This window comes from Cheilinus undulatus, linkage group 13, assembly GCF_018320785.1.
Source record: "Cheilinus undulatus linkage group 13, ASM1832078v1, whole genome shotgun sequence".
In the NCBI taxonomy this organism is placed as follows: Eukaryota; Metazoa; Chordata; class Actinopteri; order Labriformes; family Labridae; genus Cheilinus; species Cheilinus undulatus.
The window spans coordinates 12,918,992-12,946,411 of record NC_054877.1 but is presented as its reverse complement, the minus strand read 5'-3'; the positions used below and the strand labels follow the sequence as shown (position 1 = coordinate 12,946,411).

General features: G+C 39.2%; 1 protein-coding gene across 3 annotated transcripts in view; it reads right to left on the bottom strand.

Moving 5' to 3' along the window:
• Positions 1-27,420, bottom strand: part of LOC121520419 (guanine nucleotide exchange factor VAV3-like) — a 114,291-nt gene that overhangs the window by 7,597 nt on the left and 79,274 nt on the right. For all 3 annotated transcript variants that reach the window (XM_041803853.1, XM_041803854.1, XM_041803855.1), the window contains exons 21-25: positions 27,240-27,305; positions 26,958-26,992; positions 26,715-26,831; positions 17,560-17,647; positions 14,523-14,652 (exon numbers count right to left, since the gene is read on the bottom strand). In XM_041803853.1, the coding sequence (XP_041659787.1) occupies positions 14,523-14,652; positions 17,560-17,647; positions 26,715-26,831; positions 26,958-26,992; positions 27,240-27,305 (436 nt within the window). The remainder of the gene's footprint in view (positions 1-14,522; positions 14,653-17,559; positions 17,648-26,714; positions 26,832-26,957; positions 26,993-27,239; positions 27,306-27,420) is intronic.

The window sequence follows — 27,420 nt, the reverse complement described above, 5'->3', positions numbered from 1 at the left end:
AATTTCTTATGGATTGTCCCGTAAAGCGCAGCACTTCCTACTTATGAGCAAAGCCAAATAAAGTAAAGACAAGCCTTTTCTAAACAATGTTTCTATTTCAATTTTTCCCGTTTATCTGCTTCTTGGAAAATATTAGGCTTGCATTAATCTTTTTAATGATTTAACATGGAAACTACTACCTGCAAATCTCCTGCCTCCTCCATCGGCTGCACATCAGGCTTAACAGCTGATGGAGGAGATGGCAAAGTTTTCAGACTGAGATTTACATATGAAAATTAATTTAAAAAAAAAACAATATATACAGTCATTTCCAAAGAGCAGATATATGATAAAGGCAAACAGAAACAACCTTTTTGAAAAGTCTCCCACTCTCCAGCTGGGTTTGTAAGCGGGAAGCGCTGCACTTTGTGTAAAAATCCATGAGAAATTCAAGGTAGTCAAAGCTTGACTTGTCCACAGAAAATTAATTGTTTTCAGCGGATATCTTCATTATGACAAGAGTGTGCTAGAAAAGCATGTTTGTTTTTATATGTGCTGTTAAACTGTGCTGCCATGTGGCAAAACTTCTGCCTTTAAATTCCTGTCTCCTTCAGCAGTTGCACATCAGGCTTATATGCACATCTGATGGACTGAAGTTTCTGTGTAAAAACAGGAAAAAGGATCAATATGATCATTTTCAAGATGCAAAAAAAAAAACAATAATAAAAGGTTAATAGATTATATTGTTTGAAAAGGATCTCTCTTTCCAGCTCATTATGACAAGTGCATTGCACAGCTGCATGATGTTGATGACAAGGGGTGATCACTCTTGTGCACCCGCATATGATATTGACATTTCTTTAAATTAAGAGACCATCAGGATCGTTGCCATGGAAACAATGCACCAATCGCAGCAGTGTGAACTGGGAGGTGTTTAGAGCGCTGCAGAGTAAAACGTTGCAAGCAGTTGCAAGTTTCAACTCATCTCGTCGCAAATCTTTGGTCTGAACTGGGCTTTAAGGATTTTTTTCACTTTTATTTCATGAATGATAAGCTGTCAGTGTCCCTTCTGGTTAGCATTGTAGGCAAGGCATTCTGGTCCCAGAAAGGCCATTTTGACAGGTTTTCTCCCTCATAATGTGAAATTCATTCATGAAACAAAAACTGTAGATACTGTAAATACAGAAAATGGATAGCAGGTTTTTATGAAACACTGCTGGGCTAAGCTGAGCAGCATGTCTCTTTTTGTCATCTTTTGTTACTGTTTTGATTAAAAGCCCCGTGGAGGCAGAATTTAGGTGCTCTGTGTTTAAGAAGTTCACAGTGAAAAGAAAAAAATCTTTTGGACAAATAGGGAAACTATACTGAGAGTTGTAAGAAAGGATTCTATTTATTTGAGTTTCTACAAGGCTTTCAGAAATAGTGAACACCTTTGCCACAAGTATTATCCATAGTAAAATGATTATGGGTTTCATGTAGGATTACAAAGCAGCCAAGAGCCTTGACTCTCATGTCTGAGTCATACTAAGGTAGAAAAAGCCATGAAGACTTAGATGAGAAAACTAATCATCTCCAGTGGTGTCAAAGGGAGAAATAAACCCAGTAGCCCATAACGACAGCCCCAAACATGCCGCAGAGGTGACAGGCTATGGGTTATCACTGCCGTGTGTTTATCTTATTAAAAGTTAATGTTCGACACAGCTCGCGCATTCAGGTTACACAAGGTTATTCCTACACATGCAGGTCAGGCCTCGTATCTCATGTGAGCACAGGTGTGCATGGGTTTGTTTACCTTATCTGTGGAAATGCAGGTGACACAGCTGGGGAGATATGCAGCATGAAAGGACTACATCTACTCTCTCATGCATCACACGGGCACGTCATGCCAACAGAGATGCTCAGCTAACTCATACATACATGCATGTGTATACCTACATGCTCATGCAGAAAAATGCATACTGAGATAAAGAGAAAAAAGGCACTGGAATGTAGCAGTCTTCTTTTTCATGCCATGTCTGCAGATTCTTATATTATTCCAACATGTTTGATTAATTTATTAGCATTGTGGTCATAAATATGAATATAAATGAAACTCTAAATGAGCTACTCTGTTTATTACACATTCTTTGGGGTCAGTTAACCAGGCCTATTCTTTCTCTACAAGTCAAATTAATGATGCCCATTTTGTTATTTTCTTGATCGAGTTAAAGGTGAATGCTGGCAGAGGAGGTTTTACTCTTCCTTGCCACCAGTCAGTTGAGAATTCTGCTTTTATTTTCACCAGGTGGGAGATATCATAGTTGTCAGAAATTCACAATATTTCCGATTTGGCATCAAAGAAAGCTGAAGTGAATGTCTCTTCCCACATGGCAACCCGTACGTTCTGTGCAACGTGACGTAAAAGAACCACCATTAGACTCTATTATTTAACAGAGATGGGGAAAAACAAGACAGATAACAGTCTTTGGAAACCCCGGAAATGTGGGCAAACAGCAAGGGAGAGACAAAGAGAGTTATAGAAAAGCTGTACCTGTACCTGACCAAAAAGGCGAGGAGGTGGGAGGAACAAAGCTGCAGCCGCCAGGAGAAACTACAGAGAAACGAAGCGAGTGATAGAGGAGGGGAGGGGGGTTTAGGCCGTGGTGGGGGAGAAGACAAAACATAAGCAAAGAAAACACAAGTTTGACAGAGAGAGAGAGAGAGGGTAAGAGGAAAAGTTTGCAAAGTCAAAAAATAAGAAAAAAAAAAAAACAAGGACGGTGGGAGAGCAGAGTGGAGAGGAGGGCAAAACAATGAAAGCATCAGACAGAGCATAATTTCCCCTGGTACATGGTTTTTAATGTGTTTCTGACCATTATAATGTGGGTGTAGATTATTTTAAATACACACCTAACCAGGGCTGTCGACAGAGAGCTGAGGAGTCGATTTATTACTGGATAACACCAAGAGTCAGCTGGCAGTTAGTTAGACTAAACTCTGTTCTCTTGCTTTATAGCTGTGTCATATTCTCAAACGTCATGGCAGGCTGTTCAGTCTACAAAGCAAGTCTCTAAATTCTTCTTCTGTGTGCATGTTTCACAAGGTTTATAGTGTAAATTCTGACTAGTGGTTTCCTGGAAAAGCGTAAAACTTTGAATAAAGTTTTCTAGTGAAAGCCTTAAGATGACATACACTATATGGACAAAATTATTTGGCCACACCTGTTAATTATTGGATCAAGGTGTTTCATTCAGACCTGTTGCCACAGGTGTATAAAATCTAAGCACTTAGCCATGCAGTCTCCATTTACAAACATTTGTGATATAAAATGAGTTGTTCTGAAGAGCTCAGTGACTTCAAGCATGGTACTGTGATAGATGCCACCGTTGCAATAAGACGTTTCATGAAATTTCATATATTCAACAGTCAACTGTTAGTGATATTATTAGAAAGTGGAAGTGTTTAGGAGTAACAGCAACAGGCATTTGGAAGACATGGAAGACCACATAGAATCAAGGATCAATGACTGCTAAGGCACATGGTGCATAAAAGTTACCAATGCTCTGCTGATTACATAACCCAAGATTTCTGCAATTCCACTGGCATTAATGTAAGCACAAAAACTGTACAGCAGGAGCTTCATGGAATGGGTTTCCATGGCCGAGCGGCTGCATCCAAATCTCACATCACCACATCTAATGCCAAGATGGATTAAGATGGAGTGTGGTAAAGCACTCCGACACTGGGGTGTGGAGCAGTGGAAATGTGTTCTGTGGAGTGACAAATCACATTTCTCTGTTTGGAAGTAAGATGGGTAAGCCTGGGTTTGGCAGATGCCAGAAGAACATTACCTGCCTGACTGCATTGTGCTGACTGTGACGTTTGGTGGAGGAGGGATAATGGTATAGGGCTGTTTTTCAGGGTTTGGGCTTGGCCCCTTATCTCCAGTGAAGGGCAGTCTGAATGCTTCAGCATACCAATTTTGGACTAGGGCGATATGGCCTAAAATTGATATCCCAATATATTCTTTGCTGTATCCCGAGACACCATATATATATTGCGATATTTGAAATGTTCTCTCATCAGCTGTATTTGATTCGGCCCAGAATGACACTAGTTTGGTGATAAAAAGAGACTGTTCTAGTGGATTTTTAATAGAATTGTTTGCAGAAAGAGTAAAAATCAATATAAAGTCAAATTTAGCAGTTTTATTTTGAAAAGGACTTCATTAAATATTTTACTAATAAATCAAAAACCATAAATCATGAAATACTCAGTATTTAACAGTGTATCGAAAGTCCTGAAATGTTTTCCGTGTTGTTTTTACTACTGCTGATTATAAAATGATTATTTTCCTCATTAAGGGTGAAGCAAACCTACACAAAACTCACCAATCCTGCATGCAGCCAGAGGCCAAAACCCTGCAGTCTAGTCCACCATTCAGGCTCACAACTGAGATTATATTAGTCCGTTATCTGTGCTGATGAATGCTGGACCAGTTTCTGACAAGTTTACAACATGAGAGCGTCTTTAGACCTTATTCAAGAAACTCTCCTGTGTGATCATAGGGGAAAAAGCTTGTCTGGAGGCCGGAACAGTTTAACTACTCGTTGTCGGTATTTGGCGCTGTTAGGCTGAGATAAGTCTCAGAAGTTGTGGAGAAGTGGATCACATTTGTCTGCTGCTGGACTGTCTTCTCTCTGACGTGTACGACTCTGGCAGGGAGTTTCCAGCAAAATGTTCGCACCCAGGCAAATCTCGTATTCTGGGTTAAGTGTCTTTATGAGACTTTTAAATCCTGGATTTTCAACAACACTGGGCTCATGTCTTTAGCGATGTGTTGTGTTACTGCCGCTGTTATCTCTGAGTCCTCTTGTGGCGTATTTTAACGAATACCACATTAGTTCGACCTCTTCCTTTTTAAAGTCGAACGACTGCTCAACACTGCAGATCCAGCGCTGTTTCTTGTTGTCCGTCTCAAAACTCAGCTAACCCCCCGCTAACTCGCCACATTGCCATGTTTACCTTCCTCTCCCTTGCTTCTCTGGCCACTGATACAAAAACATGCATGTGCGGAGGAGAGAGAGAGAGGTCTCCGCTGTGAGAGATGCGTTCAGGGACAATGGGAGAAGTGAAACTCCAGCAAAAAATGCACGCTGACGGCTCAAAACTTCCACATAATTTATACTCGAATATTCATGATATAGTCATTTTATACATGGTGCATGGCAAAAGCTGAAATACATCGAGTATACTCGATATATATCGCCCAGCTCTATTTTGGACAATGCTATGCTTCCAACTGTGTGGCAACAGCTTGGGAGAGACTCTTTTCTATTCCAACATGACTGTGCCCCAGTGCGCAAAGCAAGGACTCTAAAGCCATGGTTTGATGAGTTTGTTGTGGAACAGTCTTGGCCTACCCTATTGAACACCTTTGGCAAAACTGGAATGGAGATTGCAAGTCAGGCCTTTCTCGTCCAACATTGGCGTCTTACCTCATAAATACTCAATAGAATCAATGGGAACAAACTCCCACAGAAACAGTCCAAAATCTTGTGGAAAAGACTTCCAAGAAGAGTGGAGGCTGTTATAGCTGCAAAAAGGGCGCAACCTCCATTTTAAAGTACATGTTTTTGTATACAATATCACTACAGTCCCTTTTGGCCAGACGGCTGTATACTTTTTGTCCATATAGTGTATATTCATACATTCATTTCACTTCATTTTCCCATACTGAGATTGTAACTTATTAATCTCATTGTCTTGGGGTACATTGCTTGTTTTCTGATGCTAACTTGTTATTTATGAGATAACAATATATTATGAGGGAAAACCAAAGTTTTTTTAAACCTAGTTCACTAAGAAGGGGACCACAGTCCAGATAAGAACAAATATGCATCTGTTATTTTCTTCTGTCAAGTACTTCAATTTTTAACCAGTAAAATAATATACCTTTCACATCTACTGTAAACTATTTCGATCTGCGTAACTTCTTTTGTCTTTATGGTAGCCACACATGATGCATCTTGCTGGATTAAATCCTTCAGACTGACCACATGATAAATTATTGGAAGTCCAACTTTATGCCAGAGTTGCCTTCTCTGACAACCACACAAGGGTTCTGTGTTTATGTTCATCACAAACTGTTGTTTATCCAAATAATCCTGACGTGTGTAGAGTCCGCAGATTATTTTACTGCTCCTTACCACGTTATGTCCTTACCAAGCCTCCCTGACCTAGAATCGTAAATATCAAACATGTTTCTTATTAGTGGTCAGACTCCAACAGATCACCAACAGCAACCAATAAGAGCAAGCAGAGTGGGCAGCGTCACCAACCCGGTGATAATTTCATCAACTAAAACAAGACTAAAAATGTTTGTTGATGGTTCACAGACATAAAGAAAACTTTACTTTCATCTCAGCAAAGATCTCACCCTCATTATTTTCCTTGTGTTTTGATTTTTGTTGCAGCTGTAATGCACACAAGCATAATCAGCAGAGGATTTCGATTGTCCTCCATGTTTGTTTTCCTACTATTAGATTTTGCGAGATCTCTTGTGGACGATCCTCACTGTAAAATTAATAACCACCTTTAGGCATGTGGGAGTTAGCCAGGTGGTGCTAGCAGTGCTTATGTAAGCCCCACTCACCAACCAGTTTGACAATGCTTACCCATAAATGTTGTAATTCTGTGTTTGAACAAACTCTGCTCAATTTTAACTCGTTACTGAGTTTTGTTCCTGCCTTTAGATGAGTCAACTAGTCTGAATTTGAATTTGTGCTAAATTGACTTTGAAATTGTTCGCACAGGAACATCCAGAGAGGAAAACTCAGCTGCAGTGAGTTCTAAAACAAAACCCAATCACCACTTTTTAATGAAACTACAACTAGTGAGGTACTGCAGCAAAGAAAAATGTGTGTGAATCATTTAAGGAGGAATTCTATTTTATTTTCAGCAGTCTATTTCCACCTATTACCTCAAGATCAGAGAAATAAAGGTTCAATAATTGGAGCCATCATAGCTTTCCAGGGTGGTAAAATCCTTTGTCTCAGAATTATAAACCTCTGTACCAAAACTACTCTATCAGGATTGCTGTCATCCAACCAGTACTAATATATTGTGGTGACACATGGCTGTCTTTTATCTGATTTAGCCAACCAGTATTAGCTGACAGAACTGATACTTTTAGGCACAAATTCTTACAGGCAGGCCTCAAATTTGTTCAATTTCAAATGAGTCAAAGAAAGAAAAAACTGTTAGTTTTTGAATGAGACATCACATTTTGGTATAAAGATAAGGTGTCCAACTGTCCTGATACTTTAAACCACATAGTGTAGCTGCTACAACCTTCCCCAGATTGTACTGAATAACATAACATTTTGAATATCAGACCAGGTGGGCCGCAGCAGCAGCGTGGGATTAAATATACGTCTGGGCACAGCACGGCGCCCTGACAAGGCGACGTCTGGGGATCCATGCCAGCGAGCCAACGACTTCTGCTCCCATATGAAACCCCATCTGAGCCAGCAGACCCTTACACTGAGAAAACCTCTTCCTGTCATCACAACAATATGCTCCCATGGCTTTTTTCCTCTCCCCCACAGGGATAAGTACATGCAGGCCAATATGTGTCAACTTTGTGACCAGGGTGTACACAAACAACTACACACATACCTGCAGGAAGTATACACAGCATAAACAAACAGAACTGTACATGTACGTAAAAATATACAGCCTACAGTGCAATTTGACACTTTGAGATTCTTCCAAAGACGAACCATTTGTGAAAATCAGGGCCAATACCAACACAGGGGTTCAAAGCAACAATTTTGCTGATAGCTAAAATTGTTGTCAGTAGTCCCTCCTCTTAAAATGTCGATGAAACATGTCTTATAAACTGCATCTCACTGATTTGTCCAAGAAACGGAGTAAGACTTCCCTTTCCCCAACATTTGCTCACCGTCAACTATGCAAACAAACCAGTTTGTCCAAAAGGTACTTCTGCCCAAAACACTTCTGTTAGGTTTAAAAGCATCAAGTTCATGCAGCACAACAAATACTGTAAATGTTCTAACATCATTGCATATCACTTTTTTTGCCAATTGCACACAATGCTTCTTGCGTATCTCCGCTCCTGACCACGCCCCTGCCAGGAAATGGATGTTCTCCTGATTGCAGAACTTTCTTCCAAGACCTGGGGTCAGTGCTAACTCCCCACATGACATCATGAGGGAAAATCTGAAAACAGCTTGTTTCAGCACACATTTTCTGAAAGGTGGAGAAGTGGGGGGGTGGTCTGTTTTTTGGGGGGGATTGTGGACAGGCCAGGGACACATATTTTTGTTAGAAAAGCCTGAGAAAGTTTATTTTGCATAACATGTGACCTGTAACACACATGCATTCATGACACAAGACATGAAGCAGATGGAGAGCAAATAAACCTTGGCCAGGCTAAGTAAAATTCTACTTGTATATTGGTCTCTTTATTTCTGCCTTAACTTGTAAACTAGAGCCTGCTGCACTATGCTGCACTTCAGAAAAACCCTGGTGGTTTAAGGGGCATGCTGTCAGTCAGAGCAAAACCTTGGCATGGACAGGATGCTGCAGAAGCTGACTCCAGAAACAACATGGTCTACCTTTTTAATGGTAGAAATTAGCAAAGTAAGAGGTTATCATTAAAAAGTAACACTACCCCACAATGGTCCAGAGCAATCTCCCTCACAGATTTCACAGTCTCCCAGCCTCCCCATTCACACACATATTCAGATAAGAGGCACTCAGGCTTATTTAAGGATGCTGTGTGGGTTTTCCAAACAAATTACTCCAGAGTTTTGATGGCATTTCAGCAGTTCTGCATCTTGTGAATGTTTGCTCAGCCTTTCATTCTGTTTTCTTTTGCTATGAGGAGTCTGTTTTGAGATCCAAACCATTTTGCGCGCGTGTTTTTTGTTCTGGCATGACATCTGTCTTTCCATGGAGGCTGTTTACCAGACAGAGAACGCGGTGCCCACACTAAGTCTGTCTATGGGGGTGGACGACTTAAGGCAATAATAATCTATCCCAGAATGCACTGAGGCAACGGCGGGTATGTCAAGGCTTTCTCATAGAATGGAGCGTTGTGAATGGCACTGATGCACAAACACACCTCTTGCAGAGCTGCTTTGAAGCCTGATGCGCTGGGAGACCGAGGCTGTCAAAAGAGGCACAGGGACAAGGATGTAGCAGAATTTTACATCCGAACAGACACAAAGGGCTAACTTTGACTTTGTTCTAGCATTCCTCCGCCTGCCTCGGCTCCTGTCGCCATCACTGCAGTTGTTTACACGTACACCTCTCTTTAAGTTACGACAGTTTACCTCCAGCTGCTTTCTGCTCTTTTACATCAGATCATATTTGCAAACTTTTCCCCAGTTTTGCAGAAACAGGCGCATTCCCTCCGTTGGACCAGGGGTATCCCCGAGGAGTGTGTCAGCGGGCGGCTGTCACACGGTTTTCTCCGCTGCCAGCCCAAGTGAAATGTCATGTCCTGTCAGGAAAATTGTGAAGCCATCTCGGAGCTGAGCAGCGTGCCGAGTGTGACGTTTGGAGTAGCAGGCTCCTGGTGCTTGCCTGGGGCATTGGGCCCTAACTGGGACCTCTCTGCCAAGCCTGGTGAGCTGCCTAGGCTCCTTTCTATTTCTTTCACTCACTGCCTCTCTCACCTCCTCTTTTGTTTTTCACTCACTCTCCCTTTTACCTCCTACATTCCCTTTGTTCCCTGTGTCTCTATTGTTCCCCATTTGCATCTGGTATTTACACACCATCTGTATTTGGATGTCTTATTAATTCAACCTGTGAATGCACGTGGAATACAATGTAGTCCGGATGTGTGACTCAGTTTCAGCAAGGTGTAAATGTGATCTTACAGTTTAGTTGCATTTTTAGCAAAGTAGCTCAAAATTTGTGAAATAATGCTTTGACATGTAAAGTCTTTTTCTACCTTTATCTGTTTTTACTCTAAACATGAAACATGCATCCTTACTTTCAGCTAAGCCAAACATACCCATGCCATGTTTCACATCCATCTTGGTAACACCTCATAGACTGTGTATAGGAAGGGCAGAGCCTTTCAAAAGAAACTTAGGGGGTGATTTGCAAACCTGTTTGTCATAATCGTTACAGGCCAATCAGAGCAACATATATGACACAGTAAGTGTGGGCAAAATCGTTTGCAATCACCCTCATGTCTGTGGTCTCACACGTTTTTAAAATGGTTTAAGATTTGAAAATCGTCAAGTGTGTGGCCAACCTAAGATCCCAAAAACTCCAGGCCCCAAAACAGGCACATACTTGTCTTGTAGTGTGTACCCTGTTTAAACAAAAAGGTATGGTTAACTCCATTTCTAGGTATGAAACATTCTCCCTACAACTGTGGTTGGTTGAACCAATAAAAAGAGGTAAGACATAATGAGACAAATCCAGTTGAGATGCTGTGGTGTAACCTTAAACAGGCAGTTCATGCTCAGGCCAGATAGGTTTGGATTTTTTTGCCCTCAATAAATAAAATCATCATTCAGACCTGCCTTTTATATTTGCTTGGGTTGTCTTTGTGAGATATTAAAATTGGTTTGATGATCTGAAACATTTAGGTGTGATAAATATGCAAAAAATATCAGGAATCAGAAAGGGGGCAAATATTTTTCACAGTACAGTACAACAGCTGTTGGACAAGTGGAAGAAAGTTCTTTGATCTGATGAGATCGCTTTTCGGCAGACAATGTTTGATAGATACCAAACACTGCACATCACCACAAACACACCATCCCCACAGTGAAGCACAGTGGTGGCAGCATCATGTTGTGGGGATGCTTCTCAGCAACCTGCCATGGAAGCCTTGTAAAGGTAGAGGGTAAAATTAATGCAGCCAAATATAGGAAAATCCTGGAGGATAATCCTACTTGGTCTGCAAGAGAACTACGGCTTCTCCAGCAAGACAGTGACCCCAAGCACACAGCAAATGCTACAAAGACACGGTTTTAAGATAACAAGGTGAATGTTCTGGCGTGGTCAAAGCCCGGACCTCAATCCAACAGAGAATTTTTGGCTGGGCTTGAAATGTGCTGCTCATCTCTGATCCTAGTGCAGCCTGACAGAGCTTGAGCAGTTTTGCAAAGAAGAATGGAGTAAAATGTTAGAGTCCAGATAAGCAAGCCTGAATGAGACCTATCCACACAGACTCAGTGCTGTGATTGCAGCCAAAGGTGCATCTACTAAATACTGGCTTGAAGGGGGTGAATATTTATGTAGTCCCTTATTTTACATTCCATATTTTTATTTATTATTTTGTAGAAATCTGTTTTCACTTTGACATTAAAAAGGTGTTTTTGTTTTTCTTCTAAAAAGCCAAATTATATTGACCATGATTGATTTATAGAGTCAATAAGAGCATAATACATCCAAAGGGGTCGATATGTTTTATCCTTAAAGCAAAATTTCTTCCATCTCCCAGCCTGCGTTGCTTCACATGGAATCAGCTCATTATGCTGTGTTAAACCTCTGTAGCATGCCTCACACGTCAAAGATAGGAACACCTCAGGTACTGAAAACAAGTTTTGAAATCAAGTGTTTGATAAGCACTAGAAAGCTGTAAAAACATGATTTTATAATGTAAGCTGAGACTATTTTGACATATCTTCAAGTTGAGAGCATATGGCTTGTTATCTCTGTGTTATCACACAAAATACACAAGTGAAAGACTTATTTTAGCTGTCTTCACCCTTTGTTTTGTTCTTCTTTTTTTATAATGAAAGGGAAACAAAGAGGTTTTATTAACTATTTACTGTTTTAACGTGATTTTTTTAAAATGTTGATACTTTTTACCAGAAGTAGATCTTTAGAATCACAGGAACGTACCTTAAATTCACTGTGTTTTTTGTCTGATGTATCAATAAATTGAAATATACTGTGTTGAATGATATATATGATGTAATATAAGGAACATTTTTCCATGCAAAATACTTTCTATATTGGCGCTAATGTTTTGCTGTAAATTTTAGAAGGGAAGTAGAACAAAAACAGAGGCTGGTTGGCTCTGGGACCCTAGAGATGCTGTGGGAACTAAATGTAAAAATCACTGGCAAAGGTGAGATCCCACTTGACATCTCTTACGAAGTGCTGGCTTCTTTCTGCCCATTGCTCTGTACAGTTGACTTGTGTGGGCAAATGTGCTGAGTGCTTATCCTTTAGTAGGGCACAAGTATCTTGGGTTCACTTTAAAAAATACTTAATTTATATCCACAAAAAATAAGTTAAAAAATAAATGCTAAATTAATTACAAAGAGATCTGTGTAAAATAACAATTGCTGCTGAATTTTATTTATTTGTGCATGAGGATGATGGTTTCATGTCTGTATTTATAATACAGAGGAAAAAAAAGGCTAATGTGTCATGAATTCTCTGCACTTTATTAAAACAGATAATAGATTAAAACAAATGCCTTTAAATATGAACTGTTCCATAACCACACTTGCACTGACCCTATCCATTTGCATGTATGATAACAGTTAAACATCACTTTCTGCTTGTTAGAGCTTTGAATTGTGATGAATGATGGTAAATATTAAAGGAATAGTGACCATTTGTTGTTAACTTCTTTTCACAATGCTTGTGGGATACAAAGTGTACACTTTATATTGTATGACAATGCTCAGAATACAGACACCATTACAAAACGGCATATTCACTATATCTCCAACTATACGGCGACTAGGGTGTGAATTTAGACAAAGCCTGCTCCCTTTTGTTCTTTTCAGTCTTCTGTAGTTAAACTGTCTCTCTGCTGCCACAGCGATGGAGAAAAGACACCACTGTGCTTTGAAAGGAGCATTTCACTTTGGTTCACTAGTCAAGTCAAAAGAAATATGCACCCTGTGTGAGATTTAACTGAATTTATCACTCTAGAACTTCCAGTTTGAGCTCCCACCTCCAAGCTAAGCATACAAATGCAGCTTATAAAACTGATGTCAGCGTGCAACTGCTTCACCAAAGCTGGGACACCAACTTTGGTGAAGCACTTGCCGCATACCTGTGGAAGGAACTAAATTCAAAGCATTAACAACAGGTTTTACAAAGGCTGGTCACACACTTCACAATTTTAAGTCTGACAACTGGTGGGATGTGTCCTGAGACAAGCTTCATCACAAATGATTATTTGTCCAAACAATCCTCAAGTGTGTGTTGTCTGAACTAAGAGTTTACTGCACCATGCAGCATCAGTGCCTCAACATCCTGGAATAGTAAATATCAAACTTTTTGATATTCAAAATTCTAAGGGGCAGATCCACTTAAGAATAGCGTGGCTTTTTGCATGTTATTTAGCTCCAAAAATGGCAAGAAAAGACACTGCACCAGATCCACAGAGCACATGCAAAGGGGAAATCCATGCTAACTGCACACAAAATGTATGCAAACTGCTCAAAAGAGTAAACAGCGCTCTGTCTTATTTACATGTATGTAAATGAGGAGTAGTGAGAGAAGTATTCAAAATTGAGCACTAAATTGCTCCTCTGACATGCAAATCAGCCTCATCACAAATAGGACCTAATCCACAAAGGCGAGCCCTAACTGCAACAGATACAAAAGTGGTGCACTTACTGCAAAATAAAAGCACTATTAAAATCTGCACTATTTATCTTTATCTCCCTCTCCTTTCTCATCTTTCCATCTCAGTCAGTCGCTACTGTGTATCCAAGAATAAACTTTTATTAACAACAATATGCCGCAGGACCTGTAGAAACTTGGCCATTTTAGAAAATACACATTTAAGCCAAACATCTGACTAACATCTGTGCGCTTTGTTTTTCCTTTTTTCTCCCAGCCAACCCTGTGTTTCACATAATAAGTACTTCAAGGATGTAATGGTTTCAGACTGCACTAACCTATCATTGTGGCACTCATTTAAAAAATAAATCATCTGAAAGTCAAGATCATATAATTCATCTCTTTATACAGCTTTTATTCCCAAATACATAAACTGGAGAGAGTAGCTTCCGACTGTAAACATTAACTTAAAAATGTGTTTTAAAATGCAAAACAAAGAAATTCAAGCCCTTTTTAAAATAAAATTCAAAAATCAATCACTCAAATAATATTGTTTAAAACTCTGATGTTCTGTTTAATACATTTTGTATTCAGTCTATTAGACGTAACATGATGGTTTCCTTGTACTGCCCATATAATGACAACAAAGGCACTCATTTTTATTTTTATGTTGTTTGTGATATCCAAATCTGAGATAAATACTGTAAAACACAGAATACAAAAGTAAAAATATAAATAAGCAGTGAATATCAGAGTAACTGTTTTTGCACAGTAAAAAGGATTCTACATGCATGTCAGTCCTCTCTAGGAATAACCCTCCTCAGCCCCCCTGGTGCTCCAGACAGGTCAACAGAAATACTCAAAACTAATTTGAACCCTAACTGGACCAGAATCTGACCAACCCTGGAAGCACTTCCACCTTTCAGGTAGATCTGAGGTGTCAGCTGGGGAACACCTGGGTGTTTGTGTAGCAGACTCACCAGTGCTGGCCCTGGTGATGGCCTTGGGCACGTTTCCATTGGAAAGTTCCCTGAAGGGGGTCTGCAGTGTGGTGTCAAGACTGCTGAAGCCCTCCTTCAGAGAGTGCTGCTTGTAGTATTCCACCAAGTCCTGTGGACAAAAAGAAAACAGAAAACACTTTTTAAAGATGAGGAATCTGGACTGTATTTCTTCAAAACAAATGTAGACAGATAAAATAACTTCAAAGAAGGTCCTGTGGAAGCCCTAAGTAGGTCTTCACTAATTTCTCTCATTTGCACAACAAGGCAGCACTGGTTTCCATGTGATAAGTCAATTTCAGTTGTCCTCTTGAGATTGCAGCTTATGTTTCCCATAGTAAAGCTGGTTTAACCAAATACAATGGATCTATTTGCTATTAAATTCAGGTATAAGAAACAAAGGTACATAAGAGGATCCCTGTTTTTATAGGAAACCCCAGAGGGGACAAAACATTCAAACTGTCTTCCTGTGTGATGACTCCCTTAGTGCTCTACCACATGCAGTTTCTGTGCAGCTGTGTAGCTCTTCTGTACCATGATTTTTCACCACATGGAGTTTGTAATCCTGTTACCTACCTGTACAGCTGTTAAGCCCTCAGCCTGCTGTGATGGTGGTGAAATACAGACCCACAGCCCCTGAGTGTTCTTCTGCCAGTCTTCAGTTGTTGTCTTTAATTGAGCCGTCAAACCAGAGCTTCTTAAGGTTTACTTACCTAACAGTTTATCAGTGTTTAATTTAAACTAGGGATGTCAGCATTAGTGCATTATTTCAACTCACTTTGGTGAGCCACAGCAATATTGCCCTTTACAGTGATGTAAAATACAGTGCCTAAAGGTATTCACCCCCTTGGATGTTTTACCCTTTTACTGATTTTATGAATCAATCATGGTAAATATTAGTGCTAGTATTCTCACAATTAATAAAATGGGGATAATCTGTGCACAATGTATGTGTTTCAAGTGACTGTAGTATAAAGACACCTGTGTCTGTAAGTTCCAGTAATTGGTTAATTAGTATTCCTGGCTACAATTACACCACGAGGACAAAAGAACACTCCAAGCAACTCATAGAAATGGTTTTTAAAAAGGACAAGTCAGGGGATGGATACAAAACTCATCATCAAAAATGAAAGGAAAATGACATGTGTTAATCTAGTGAGAGAGGCCACCAAGACACCTATGACTACTCTGAAGGAGTTACAAGCTTCAGCAGGGGAGATGAGAGACTCTGCATACAACAACTGTTGCCCGGGCTCTTCACCAGTCAAAGCTTTATGGAAGAGTGGAAAAGAGAAAGCAATTGTTGAAGAAAACCCCAATTAAATCTGGACTAGAGGTGGCCCAAATTCGTCTTGGAGACTCCATGGTCAAATGAAGGAAAGTTCTTTGGTCTGATGAGACCAAAATGGAGCTTTTTGGCCATCGGACAAGACGCTATGTTTGGTAGACACCAAACAACGCACATCACCACAAACACACCAACCCCACTGTGAAACACGGCAGTGGCAGCATCATGCTGTGGGGATGCTTCTCAGCAGCCCACCCTGGAAGGCTTCTAAAGGGTAGAGAGTAAAATGAATGGATCAAAATATAGGAAAATCCTGTCATTTTTTTGTCTAAAAAGACAAATTATATTGCCCATGATTGATTTTAAAATCAATAAAAGAGTAAAACATTCAAGGGGGTGAATACCTTTTATGGGCACTGTAAGGCCATCACTGCTCCTTAATGTCTCATTCACTTTAAAAAATCCACAGACAGCTCAGTGGAACTTCAAAAGTCATGTCTACTTTTGATCTATCAAACATGTATATTTTTACAGTTTCTTATTTCCTTTTCAATCCATAGCAAGTTCTTTTTTCCATGGTTAAGTCATGTTCCCAAATTTGATTTATTTTCTTTCAAAATAAAAGCGGTTCTGTTTCTAAACAAAGTCAATTACCCTTAGTTGAAAAAAATCCAAAATGAATTAAAAAAACAAATATTTTTGCAATTTGCCATTTACACATGTAACTGTCAGACAGCCCTAACTTAAATGCATGACTATGAGCCTAAAGAGAAAGGAAAGTTGGTAAAAGTAGCATTGCCAGCCTAGGGTTTGAAAAATGTGGCATGAAAAGTGGGTATTATTTACTGGATTTTGTGGTATCTCATTACTTTGAGATAGTAAGGCCTGTTTCCTTGTGTTATTTTCTAGCTTTTCAGAAAAAAAACACTGCTGGTCAGTGTGATAAACCATGACAGCTCATGCCAACATTGCCAACAAATGAGGTAGCATAGAATCTGGAGTATAAATTGCCTTGTTATATAAGCTGCAGGTGACTTTTTTGACTTTCCCGAAAGGAAAAAGTGGTAACTGAAGGTTACTACTATCTGTTTTTATTGTATGGAGTTTAGAGGGCTACTATTTAGAGCATAGTACTTGAGCTTTCAGGTCACAGTGATTGGTCCATGTGGTTTATGGACTTTTCTTTTATCAGCGGTGTCTTTTCAGTCAAACCAAGACTCCACAAGGTTTCTTTACTTAATTGTTTACTTCTTGTTTTCTTGTAACGTAGGATTGTTACTTAATGTGGGCGAAAAGCGGCTAAAAAGTGGATCCAACCCCTGCTAAGGGAAGCAGCCACCTGCAATATACAATGAATGGGTTGAATTTTCATTTTGCATTAGGGCTCATGCAATGTGTGAGAGCAGCAGAGGTCTTAGCATTTTAAAATCGCATAATGTTTGAACTGGTTTTACAGAAAAAGTGAGTCTTATGGACCAGATTTTATGAAAAGTGAATCCAAATATATGTTTGTTTTGTCGTTTGGCAACTGTCGGGTCATGAGTTAGTCCAGGTATGTCAAAAAAAAAGCTGGATTACTTGTGGGAAAATGGAATAAGAAAGACATGTCCGCTTAGGGCTTCAGTAGTATCCCAAGACAATGTTAAAAAGTAATGTGATATCAAAATGATTATACTCAGTGAAGCCACAGTAGATCATGTGGTAAAAAATACCCAGAAAGAAATCCTTTACCAGAATGGTCTTGAACAGCCGGCTCTCGGCGATGTAAAAGCAGCCATCCTTGGTCAGAATCTTAATGTGCTTGACTTTTTCGTTGAACCTGCAGAGGATGAATAAGACATCAGCTGCTAATCAACTATACATGCTTCCATATTAAATCCAGTCTCTATGGTGAGCCGTCACAGAGGTCTGTCTGGGCTGACTGTCGGTTACCATGCTGGGAAAATTTAAAGCCAATTCAGCCACAGCAGATGATAGAAAATTACCCACTTACACTCTTGTCTGGGTGGCTTATACTGTTTACCAGTGCTTTCACATGTTTTGTTTTTCCAGCATTTTAGATAACCCATTATCACCTGTGATGTAATTAAAGCAGACATGTGATATGAGCAGTTTTTCTTCTTTGGTTATTCCTGCTGAGATGTTTAAAAAGGCAGAAAAAACTGAAAGTACACAGGATCAACTAAGAAAGCAATTAAATAAGAGAAAGACAAAAGAAGCAAGACGATATGGTGTTAAAGAAAATTATTACTGCCATTTTTCTTCAGTTATCTGAAAATCCCTTAGATCTTGCTCTCTAAACAACCTTACATCTTAACAGGCAAGCTCTTAAAACAGAAAACATTTAAGGATATGTATAACTGATTTTAAATAACACCTGAACCAATAAAAGAGTTTTAAAACATTTACAGTAGAACTACTCCGTTGTATGATAACAAAGAGGAACCCATCTAGGCTGTTGATATTAAGGTTAAGAAGTATGTTTGAAAAAGTAATTGCCCCCCTTGTTAAATCATGAGTTAAGTGTGATTAACCACAGTTCTTGGAAAGCTGAGTTCAATTTCACTGGCCACACCAGGCCTGATTACTACAAGACCAATTGCATCAAGTAATTCTTTAAATAGAACCTGTCTGACAAAGTAAAGTAGACTAAAACATCTATTAAAGCAACACATCATGCTTTAATCTTACAAAACTGAAGAACAGACGAGAAACAAAGTCATTCACATCAATCAGTCTGAAAAGGGTTATAAAGTCACTCCAAGGCATTGGGTCTCCAGCGAACCACAGAGAGAGCCATTATCCACAAATGGAGAAAACTTGGGACAGTGGTGAGCTTTCCCTGGAGCAGATGGCTAACCAACATTACTCCAAAAGCGCATGGACGACTCATCCAGGAGGTCAAAAAAAGAACACAGAACAACATCAAAAGACCCAAGTTAAAAAATAGTTGCCCCCCTGAACCAAATAACTAGTGGTGCTACCCTTGGCAGGAACAACTGCAAGCGTTTGATATTGCTGTGGAGGAATTTTGGCCCACTCATCTTTGTAGAATTCCTTTAATAAAGTCACATTGATGAGTTTTTGAGCATGAACAGCCTGTTTAAGGTCATGCCATGGCATCTAAACCAGATTTAGGTCCGGGCTTTGACCTCAGACCATCACACTACCACCACCATGTTTGACTACTGATATGATGCTCTTTTAGTGAAATGCTGTGTTAGTTTTATACCCGAAATAAAGGGATGCACACCTTTCAAAAAGTTTCAATTTTGTCTCATTAGTCCACAGAATATTTTCCTCAAAAGTCTTGGGGATGATCAAGAGTTTTTTGTTTTTTCAAATCTCAATGAGCCTTTGTGTTCTTTTTGGTCAGTAGTGGTTTTGGACTTGGAACTCTACCATGGATGCCATTTTTGACCAGTCCCTTTCTCATTGTTGAGCCATGAACACTGACCTTAATTGAGGCCAGTGAGGCCTGCAGGTCTTTAAAGGTAGTTCTGAGGTCTTGTGTGACCTCCTGGATAATGACAATTTGCTCTTGAAGTAATTTTGCTTGTAGTAGGCTACAAGATCTCAATAAGAAACGCATCATGCCAAGATCTAAAGAAATTCAAGGACAAATGAGAAATAAAGTGATTGAAATCTATCAGTCTGGAAAGGTACAAAGCCATTTCCAAGGATTTGGGACTCCAGTGAACCACAGCCAGAGCCATTATCCACAAATGGAGAAAACTGGGAACAGTGGAAAACCTTCCCAGGAGTGGTTGGCCAACCAAAATGACTCCAAGAGTGCAATGACGACTCATCCAGGAGGTCAAAAAAGAACCTAGAACGATATTCAAAGACCTGCAAGCCTCAAAGGCCTCAGTTAAGGTCAGAGTTCATGACTCAACCATAAGAAAGACAATGAGCAAAAATGGCATCATGGGAGAGTTCTGACAAGACAAAAGTTGAACTTTTTGGAAGGTGTGTGGCCCGTTACATCTGGAGTAAAAATAACATAGCATTTGATAAAAAGAACATCATGTGAACAGTGAAACATGGTGGTGACAGTGTGATGGTCTGGGGCTGATTTGCTGCTTCAGGACCTAAACCACTTTCTGTGATTGATGGAACAATGAATTCTGCTGTCTACCAGCAAATCCTGTAGGCCAACATCCAGCCATCAGTTCATGCCCGCAAGCTCAAGAGCTCTTTGGTCATGCAGCAGGACAACGGCACAAAATATACCAGCAAGTCCACCTCTGAATGGCTCAAAATAAACAAAATTAAGATTTTGGAGTGGCCTAGTCAAAGTCTGGACTTAAATCCAACTGAGATGCTGTTGTTTGATCTTGAACGGGCAGTTCATGCTCAAAAACCCTCCAATATGAGTGAGTCAGAACAATTCTGCAAAGAAGAGTGGGCTGAAATTCCTCCACAGCGATGGGAAAGACTCATCACCAGCTATCAAAAATGCATGATTTCAGTTATTGCTGCCAAGTGTGGGCAACTGGTACACAACCAGTTATTAGGTTCGGGGGGCAATTACCTTTTCACATAGGGCCAGATAGGTTTGGATTTTCTTCCCTTAATAAATAAAATCATTTAGAAACTGCATTTTCTATTTACTTGGGTTGTCTTTGTGACATATCAATATTGGTTTGATGATCCCAAACATTTAAGTGTGATAAATATGCAAAAAAAAATTAGAAAAGTGGCAAATACTTTTTCATGGCACTGTAAATACTACTACTATTACTACATACTCAAACTGTTTCGCATACTACAAACTAGTTTCACAAATTGTCACCATTATTGCAGGATGTGGTTTAATAACCACATCCAAGAAGATAAGTTTACCTTGCACCTTATTCATCCACTTTGCCCTGCTTGTTTTCTCTCTTCTGCATCCTCCTTGTCTGTTTTTCTCTGTCTCCTTTTAAAAATGTCTTAATGCTATGTCTACCAAGCTCCCCTCTCCTAATAGATGGTTTGGTCATAAAACTTAACACATTATAATGTGTAACCACTGTATGTTCTTGAGAGTATACACTTAAGGCCTGATTCAATCATTAAGTGATTAAATAATAAAATGTCATGTGAGACTTATAGCCCAGGCTAAGTACTCTGCTTTGCTGGTAAGCCAACCTTGAAACACAAACATTATTCAGTCAGTACTTGCTGTAGGCACACACTGGGATGTCTTGTCAAACCAGATGCAGGCACAGTACAGTAAATAGCATGCCTCTCCTATGGTGATGTGCTGATTCCACTGGAGATGGACCCCCTTATAAATCTCAGTGTGTAACAGATGAAGAGACTGTGGTCCTGCAGCAGATTTACTGATACATTATGAATATATGGTGAGTTATACATTATTGATGTGTGTTGAGGTATATGGGGCATAACATATGGAGATAGATGAGCACTGTTTGGTGAGGACTGATGTTTTTTTCCTCCTTTAGAGCATGGTTGCATTTATTGCTTTCTCGTCATTGGCCAAATGCAGCAGTTCTGCTGTTTCTCTATAGTAAACCATAACAATGACTAATTGATCATCACTTAGGATGCAGCTCTATTCGTGGACTCCAGAGGACTACACGTAATCATATCAATACAAAGAAAGGGGTCTTGTTGGATTACACTGGTTTGATTATTGTGAAATATGAAGTAAAATGAGATGAAAAATGAAGACATGCCACGCCAACCCCCTTCACTTATGAAAAGTGTCATATAAATTCAAGCTTTTTTTATTATTATTGAAGTTTGAAGTTTTCATTTTATTATTGTGTCATACATACAATCATATGCCCATTATTATTTTTACATGCTTCATCCATTGCAGTAGTGGCAGTTTGGTCCAGCTCCTCTCCTTGTCATTTTGATTCTGTCAGGTTTTACACTACGTGTTGTGTAAACACTCCTGTTGTTGCTACAAATCAACAAGTTGCTCCTCCATTTCTGGCATCTGACAGCTAACCTTATGCTGACAATAACTATCTTTGCTATGGCTGTGTTTGTTGTGCTTCCTCCTTCGGTCATCTTGCTTTCTGATTGGCCATTGTTTTTGGCTATTTGTTTTGGGACTCTGGCCCTCTCTTTGATAGCTCTGAGAGGAAAAACATGCACAGTTTGGCAAAACATGACACAATGACAGAACAGCCTGCCGTTTGTTGTCACAGCCCATGTGACAAAACAATATCTCGGCTAGCATTAGCTGCTAGCATCAGAAACAGTCAAAAAAAATCTATTAAAAAACGGATAAAAAGACATTCAATATCAGAGTTACTGGTGTGGACTTCATCTTTCTATGGCCCAGAAAGTCACCAAAGTTCCAGGCTAGCTAGAAAAGTGTCCATAAGGGCTACGAAGGCATAGGTAGCATCATCAGAATGACAAATGGAGGGCTTCCAGAGGAAGAAAAAGTAAGTGACTAAGATTTATGGTTCAAATGTTTTTGAACTTTTTGTAACCTGTGTGTCCTCCTGTAATGTAATAACATCGTTTATTCACAATCTCAGTCGATCGTACGAGTGTCACAGTGATATCTCTGATTGGTTGGTCCAATCTTTGTCCTTGAAACTTCTGCGTTCTACCACCACTAGGGAATTTACTGGTTGTTTTTCAACAATAGATATTTAGATAGGGAAATGAAGATATATGGTCATGTCAAAGACACAAGCAAATACATTATCACCCTTCTTTCAAGACCCTGTAAAGTGAAATCCAAAGATTGTGCCTTAACACGCTAGATATGTTGGAATGTGGTTGCTGTGATCATGTGAAAACACTGAGATTTATATGTGACTGAATTTTGGATTGAGACCATAGAAAGTTTTCACCTCTTACCTGGCTTGGGTTAATTTGGGCGGGGCCAATATGTGGGCTCACGAGTCCACAGTGGGGAATGACCCCACCCCTCTAACACTACAATATAAATTTACAGAGCAGTTCATTTAGTCTGTTGTTAGCTAATGTCACTGCCTTCACTGTAAATGAACAGTCAGCTAAATGAAGTTTATTTGTTCATTGTGAGGTAATTTTGCCAAATCTATCAGCTGCAGTGGTCTAAAAAAGTATTTAAAGTATCATAACAGAGATTTGAGCCAGAAAACAGACTTTGTCTCTTCTTCTAAGGTCAACAAAAAGTCAAGAGGCAGGCTAATGGCGTGTGCTTTCCTCAATTCAGACTGTAGCATGTTTTTTAATTTGAGAGGGTTGTATTTTTCCTGAGTGGGCGTGGCTTTTAAACAGACACGCCCACACCATCCTGGAGCAGATTTTACTGCCTCATTTTTCATGATTTTGAAGCTTAATTTTATAAACTTAGAGATGTTTTATTTGATAGAAATTTGACCTAGGGGTTCGTAACACAGTGACCTGTTATAAAACAAACCTAAATACAGATCTGTTTTCACTTTACAAGGTCTTTAAGAAAGAGTTTATCAGTCAGGAAAAAGTGGGTATTACCTGACAACAGATCAACCAGAGGAAAATGTCAAAAAAATATGTTGCAATAGACAGGTTTTAATTTGTAAAGGAAAGTCACAAGGCACATTTCTTAACTCAAAATGTTAAATCAAATACTTTGTGTTAAAGTTGAAAGTTTTGGACCCTACCTAATTAACAATAACACTATCGTTCCATATACATAGGGGTAAAAGTTGGGTTGAGGATTTATCTACTATTCAAATTAATATGTCCATTTTTGTGCAGTTGTAAGGTGATGTAAACACACACTATTCTGAGAAGATGAAGAATGAATATGCCCAGTGGTCAATTGTAGCAGCTACAGTTCTATGCTACTTTTTTTCCTCTGAATCAGTCACATGACTGAAAGCTATGGATGCATTCTCCCTGTTATAGACACGCCAGATTTCACATACATGCATATTGAGCACACACATACACTTGCAGCATTTGACATTAGACAGTTCCAGTTGATTACTAGCAGCTCTCTGTATAAAGCTCCATTATCTCAAACGGCCATCCTGATAATGATCTTAAGCAGCGAGACAGGCAATTAGGATTGGAGTGTTCACAAACGGGCGTCGTACATCAAAGCTTTGAATGCGGGGCCGGTGTGAGTCCACAAAAACCAAATGGGCTGAAATGATGTGTCACTGGCTAAATAGTCTTAACATCCAAACACTATTTCAGAGTGTACACTCAATCGCTGTAATCTCTCCGAACCGTCACGCCAGGTCGGCGGGACTCGATATCCTTTTCTTTTCTATTTTTTTAAAGACTGAACAAGCTTTGATGTAGCCTGAGAGATATTCACCAGTGAAATGGACAGTGTTGTATTTCAAAAGAGGCACTCAGTTTGCAGATAAAGCAGCCATATATCGCAGCCTAAAGGGATGAATGTTTTATCTGCGATTCAAGTGTGGCTAGCTGTCTTTTTGAAATAATATGATAGAGAGGCAAATGGTATGATGCAAAGCTATCAGGCTCTCCTTGAACACATGTCTGCGCTGAAGAGGCAGACAATAGCTAGATGGTAAGATAGATCATCCAGTTTTACATTCAGGGCAAGCAACATAACACTAGCCTGCTTATGCCTTGAACAGCGTCTGAACCATTCAAACAGGACAGACATCTTCAATAAAGGACTTAACTACATGATGAGGTTATGCAAAAACTTCTTGTTCTATGCCTGGATGAAATGATGTGTGTATCCTCTACATGTGCCCTAAAGAAAGAAATTACTGTTTATTTAAAGCAAAGAAAAGGCACTTGAGAAATTCAGCAGTCACATCTGCTCTAAGAAAAATAAATAGACCTCATTGTCAGCCACTCTCAAAGGGACTTTTTCTTCTGTACTAAGTAGCTGCAATGAAAAATGTTTTTCAGCGAGGTCAGGTTATGAAATGACCACTTGTCTGACAAAGGGTGAAAGCTCAGAGACGGAGGTAATGTGGGTTTCTTGTGCTCTTTTGGTTCAAAGGGTTTATATAAGAAGTAGCTGAAGACTTTGAAAAGTGAAGCTGGTCCGAACTTTCCTGTACATGATGTTCCACTTTGTGAAGTGTTTGTGAAAAGTTTGTCAACATGTGAAATGTTGTGGTTTAAATATTGTGGTCTTGTGAAATGTGCTCTGTGGAATGGTTTTGCATTTTCTAAAATATCTGGCAGAAATCTGAAGCATTTTTCTCGTTTTTATGTGAAACATCGCTGCAGTTTTAAAAGTTTTATTCTGTTTTGAAAAATTCCTTGCATTCTGTAAAATCTTTTTTTCTGAACTTTTGTTTGTTGGGTAATTTTCTTGCCTTTTATATTAATTATGTGTCGGTTCACAGTAAGTTTAACCTCCTGAGACCTGAGCTTTGGATTAAAATTCATTCATAGTTTCTCCCACTTATTTAGGAGAAGTAGGACCTGATAAGTTTAAAAGCGCACTCTTGTCTTCGATCAGGAGACTTGTGGTGTCCAAAAATCTCTCAAAGGTCCTATGGAAACTGCAGCACTGTACTAGTTTTATTTTTTGGCTCTGGGATGACCAGTTGGTCAGTTAGCCCTTGTAAATTCCTTAAAAAATTATCAGGCAAATTCCTCCAAATTTTAAAGTAAATTCCCCCAAAAATCTCTTTTCAGACTCCTGAATGAAATGAAATAATTATAATCATAATGATATAAATATATGATAGTATGATGATAGTATGATATGATATATGACAGTGATAATATTATAATTATAATGAAATAATGGGACTGCAAACAATTTTGTTATGCCTTGCAAAATAACAATAAATGATTCTGTTCTGTTCTATTCTGAAAATGTGCAAGTGCATTTTCCAAAATTCCATGAAATAATGGAGAATTTCCCAAAACATCCAAACAAATTAACCAAATTTCCATGTAAATTTCTGAAAAATTCAAAGAACACAACCTCCAAATTCCCAGTGAAATCCTCCCAAAATGTACAAATAAATTCCCCAAATTTCCATTAAAATACCAAAATATTTCAAAGCAAATTCACCCCTAAAATTCAAATTAAATTTCAAAACATTAGAAACACATTTCTGAAATTTTCATTAAAATTCCAGGACATTCTAAAACACATTTCACCAAACGACCAAACAAATTCCTCAAATTACCATGAAATTGACACAAATTTCAAAGCAAATTTTACCCATAACCTCCTACGAAACTTTACAAAATATACAAACATGACTCCTAAGTTTCCATAAAAATACTTAAAAAGCAAATCCCCCAAAATTTTGCATAACATTTCCATGCAAAAGTCATAGCAAACTCTCCTATGATTCAAACGAATTCCTTAAACTTTAACGGACATTCTGGATAATAATCTCGAAAAGACCCATAACAGAAAACAATAACTATGTTGTGGGAAAGCCAAAATGTAATGGCCACATCTGTGCAAATGCATATGAGCTTGTGCGGTGCTTTTCTAGTTGTCTAACGCTTCTTCAGCACAGGTCACACTTACCCAGTCACACCCATTCACTCCACATTCAAACACTGATGGTAAAAGCGGCCATGCAGAGTGGCTGGTATTAGCTATTCCCATTTAAAAAACTTTAGAAGCCATGGCCCATGTTATTTAAGAAATAGCTAATTGTGTTGGTTGTCCTGATTTCTGAAAAGTCACAATGTTTCATAAAATGTAAACATTTTTCTATGAAACGTTTTTATTTTTGCGGAATTTGATACATTTACCCAGACATTACATGTTAATGAACAATTAGGAGAGATAAGGTTATTGGGCTTTTTCCTGCTTGAGTAATGCTTTCCTCTTCCTTTTCACTAAATATAACGTCTGTCCACCAGACTGTAGTTACAGGCATGTATGTTTTTTTTCTCTGTCTTAGTCTTTGTTTAACAGCTGTGGAGATTAGAGGAGATTTAATATGGAAAATGAGACATCAGGCACTTACTTTATGCTGATGGCGTATTCGGTGAACTCTTTACTCCTGTGTCGAACCAGATAGGTACTGTTTCCTCGGTCCAGCAGCTCCACCTCGGCCTGATATCTCTCCATCGGCCCTGCAAACCTGAGCCACGTGTGAACAACTTAAACTGCAATTGCTCAGAAAACAGCCGATACAGTTAATAAAATAGAGCAAGAATGACTTGTGGTTATTGTTAGCAGTCTGCGGTCATTTGTTTTCATCACTTACCAGAGCTGTGCAGAGTAATCAACAGGTTTTGGAACCTGGCATGGAGAAGAAAACGTGGTTATTTTGTCTTAATGGAGTTGATACAGAGAGGTGGAGGTCATCTGTGGTAATGTGATATTTAAGCCACATCTAATGGCTAAAATCAGTCTTCTGCAGAGAAAAAAGTTCAATTGAAAAGCTCTGCATTCCTTTGCTTGGACATCAATAGCAGCCATTATCCACTGAATGCATTGTTATCACACTTAATGCGTGGTATTGATTATGAAGAATATGCAGACTTACACACGGGCAAGGCCTCACAGCATCACTTGGAAAGAAGCCAATCTTGCTTGTTGCCAGAATTTTGCCCTGCAAAGGCAACCGGCTGTTAATCGCATTATATTTGTCTGGGAGCAACCACACCTCTCTTCCTCTCTCTCCCTCCCTTTTCTCTTCCCCTCCCACACTCACTTCAATAAATCCT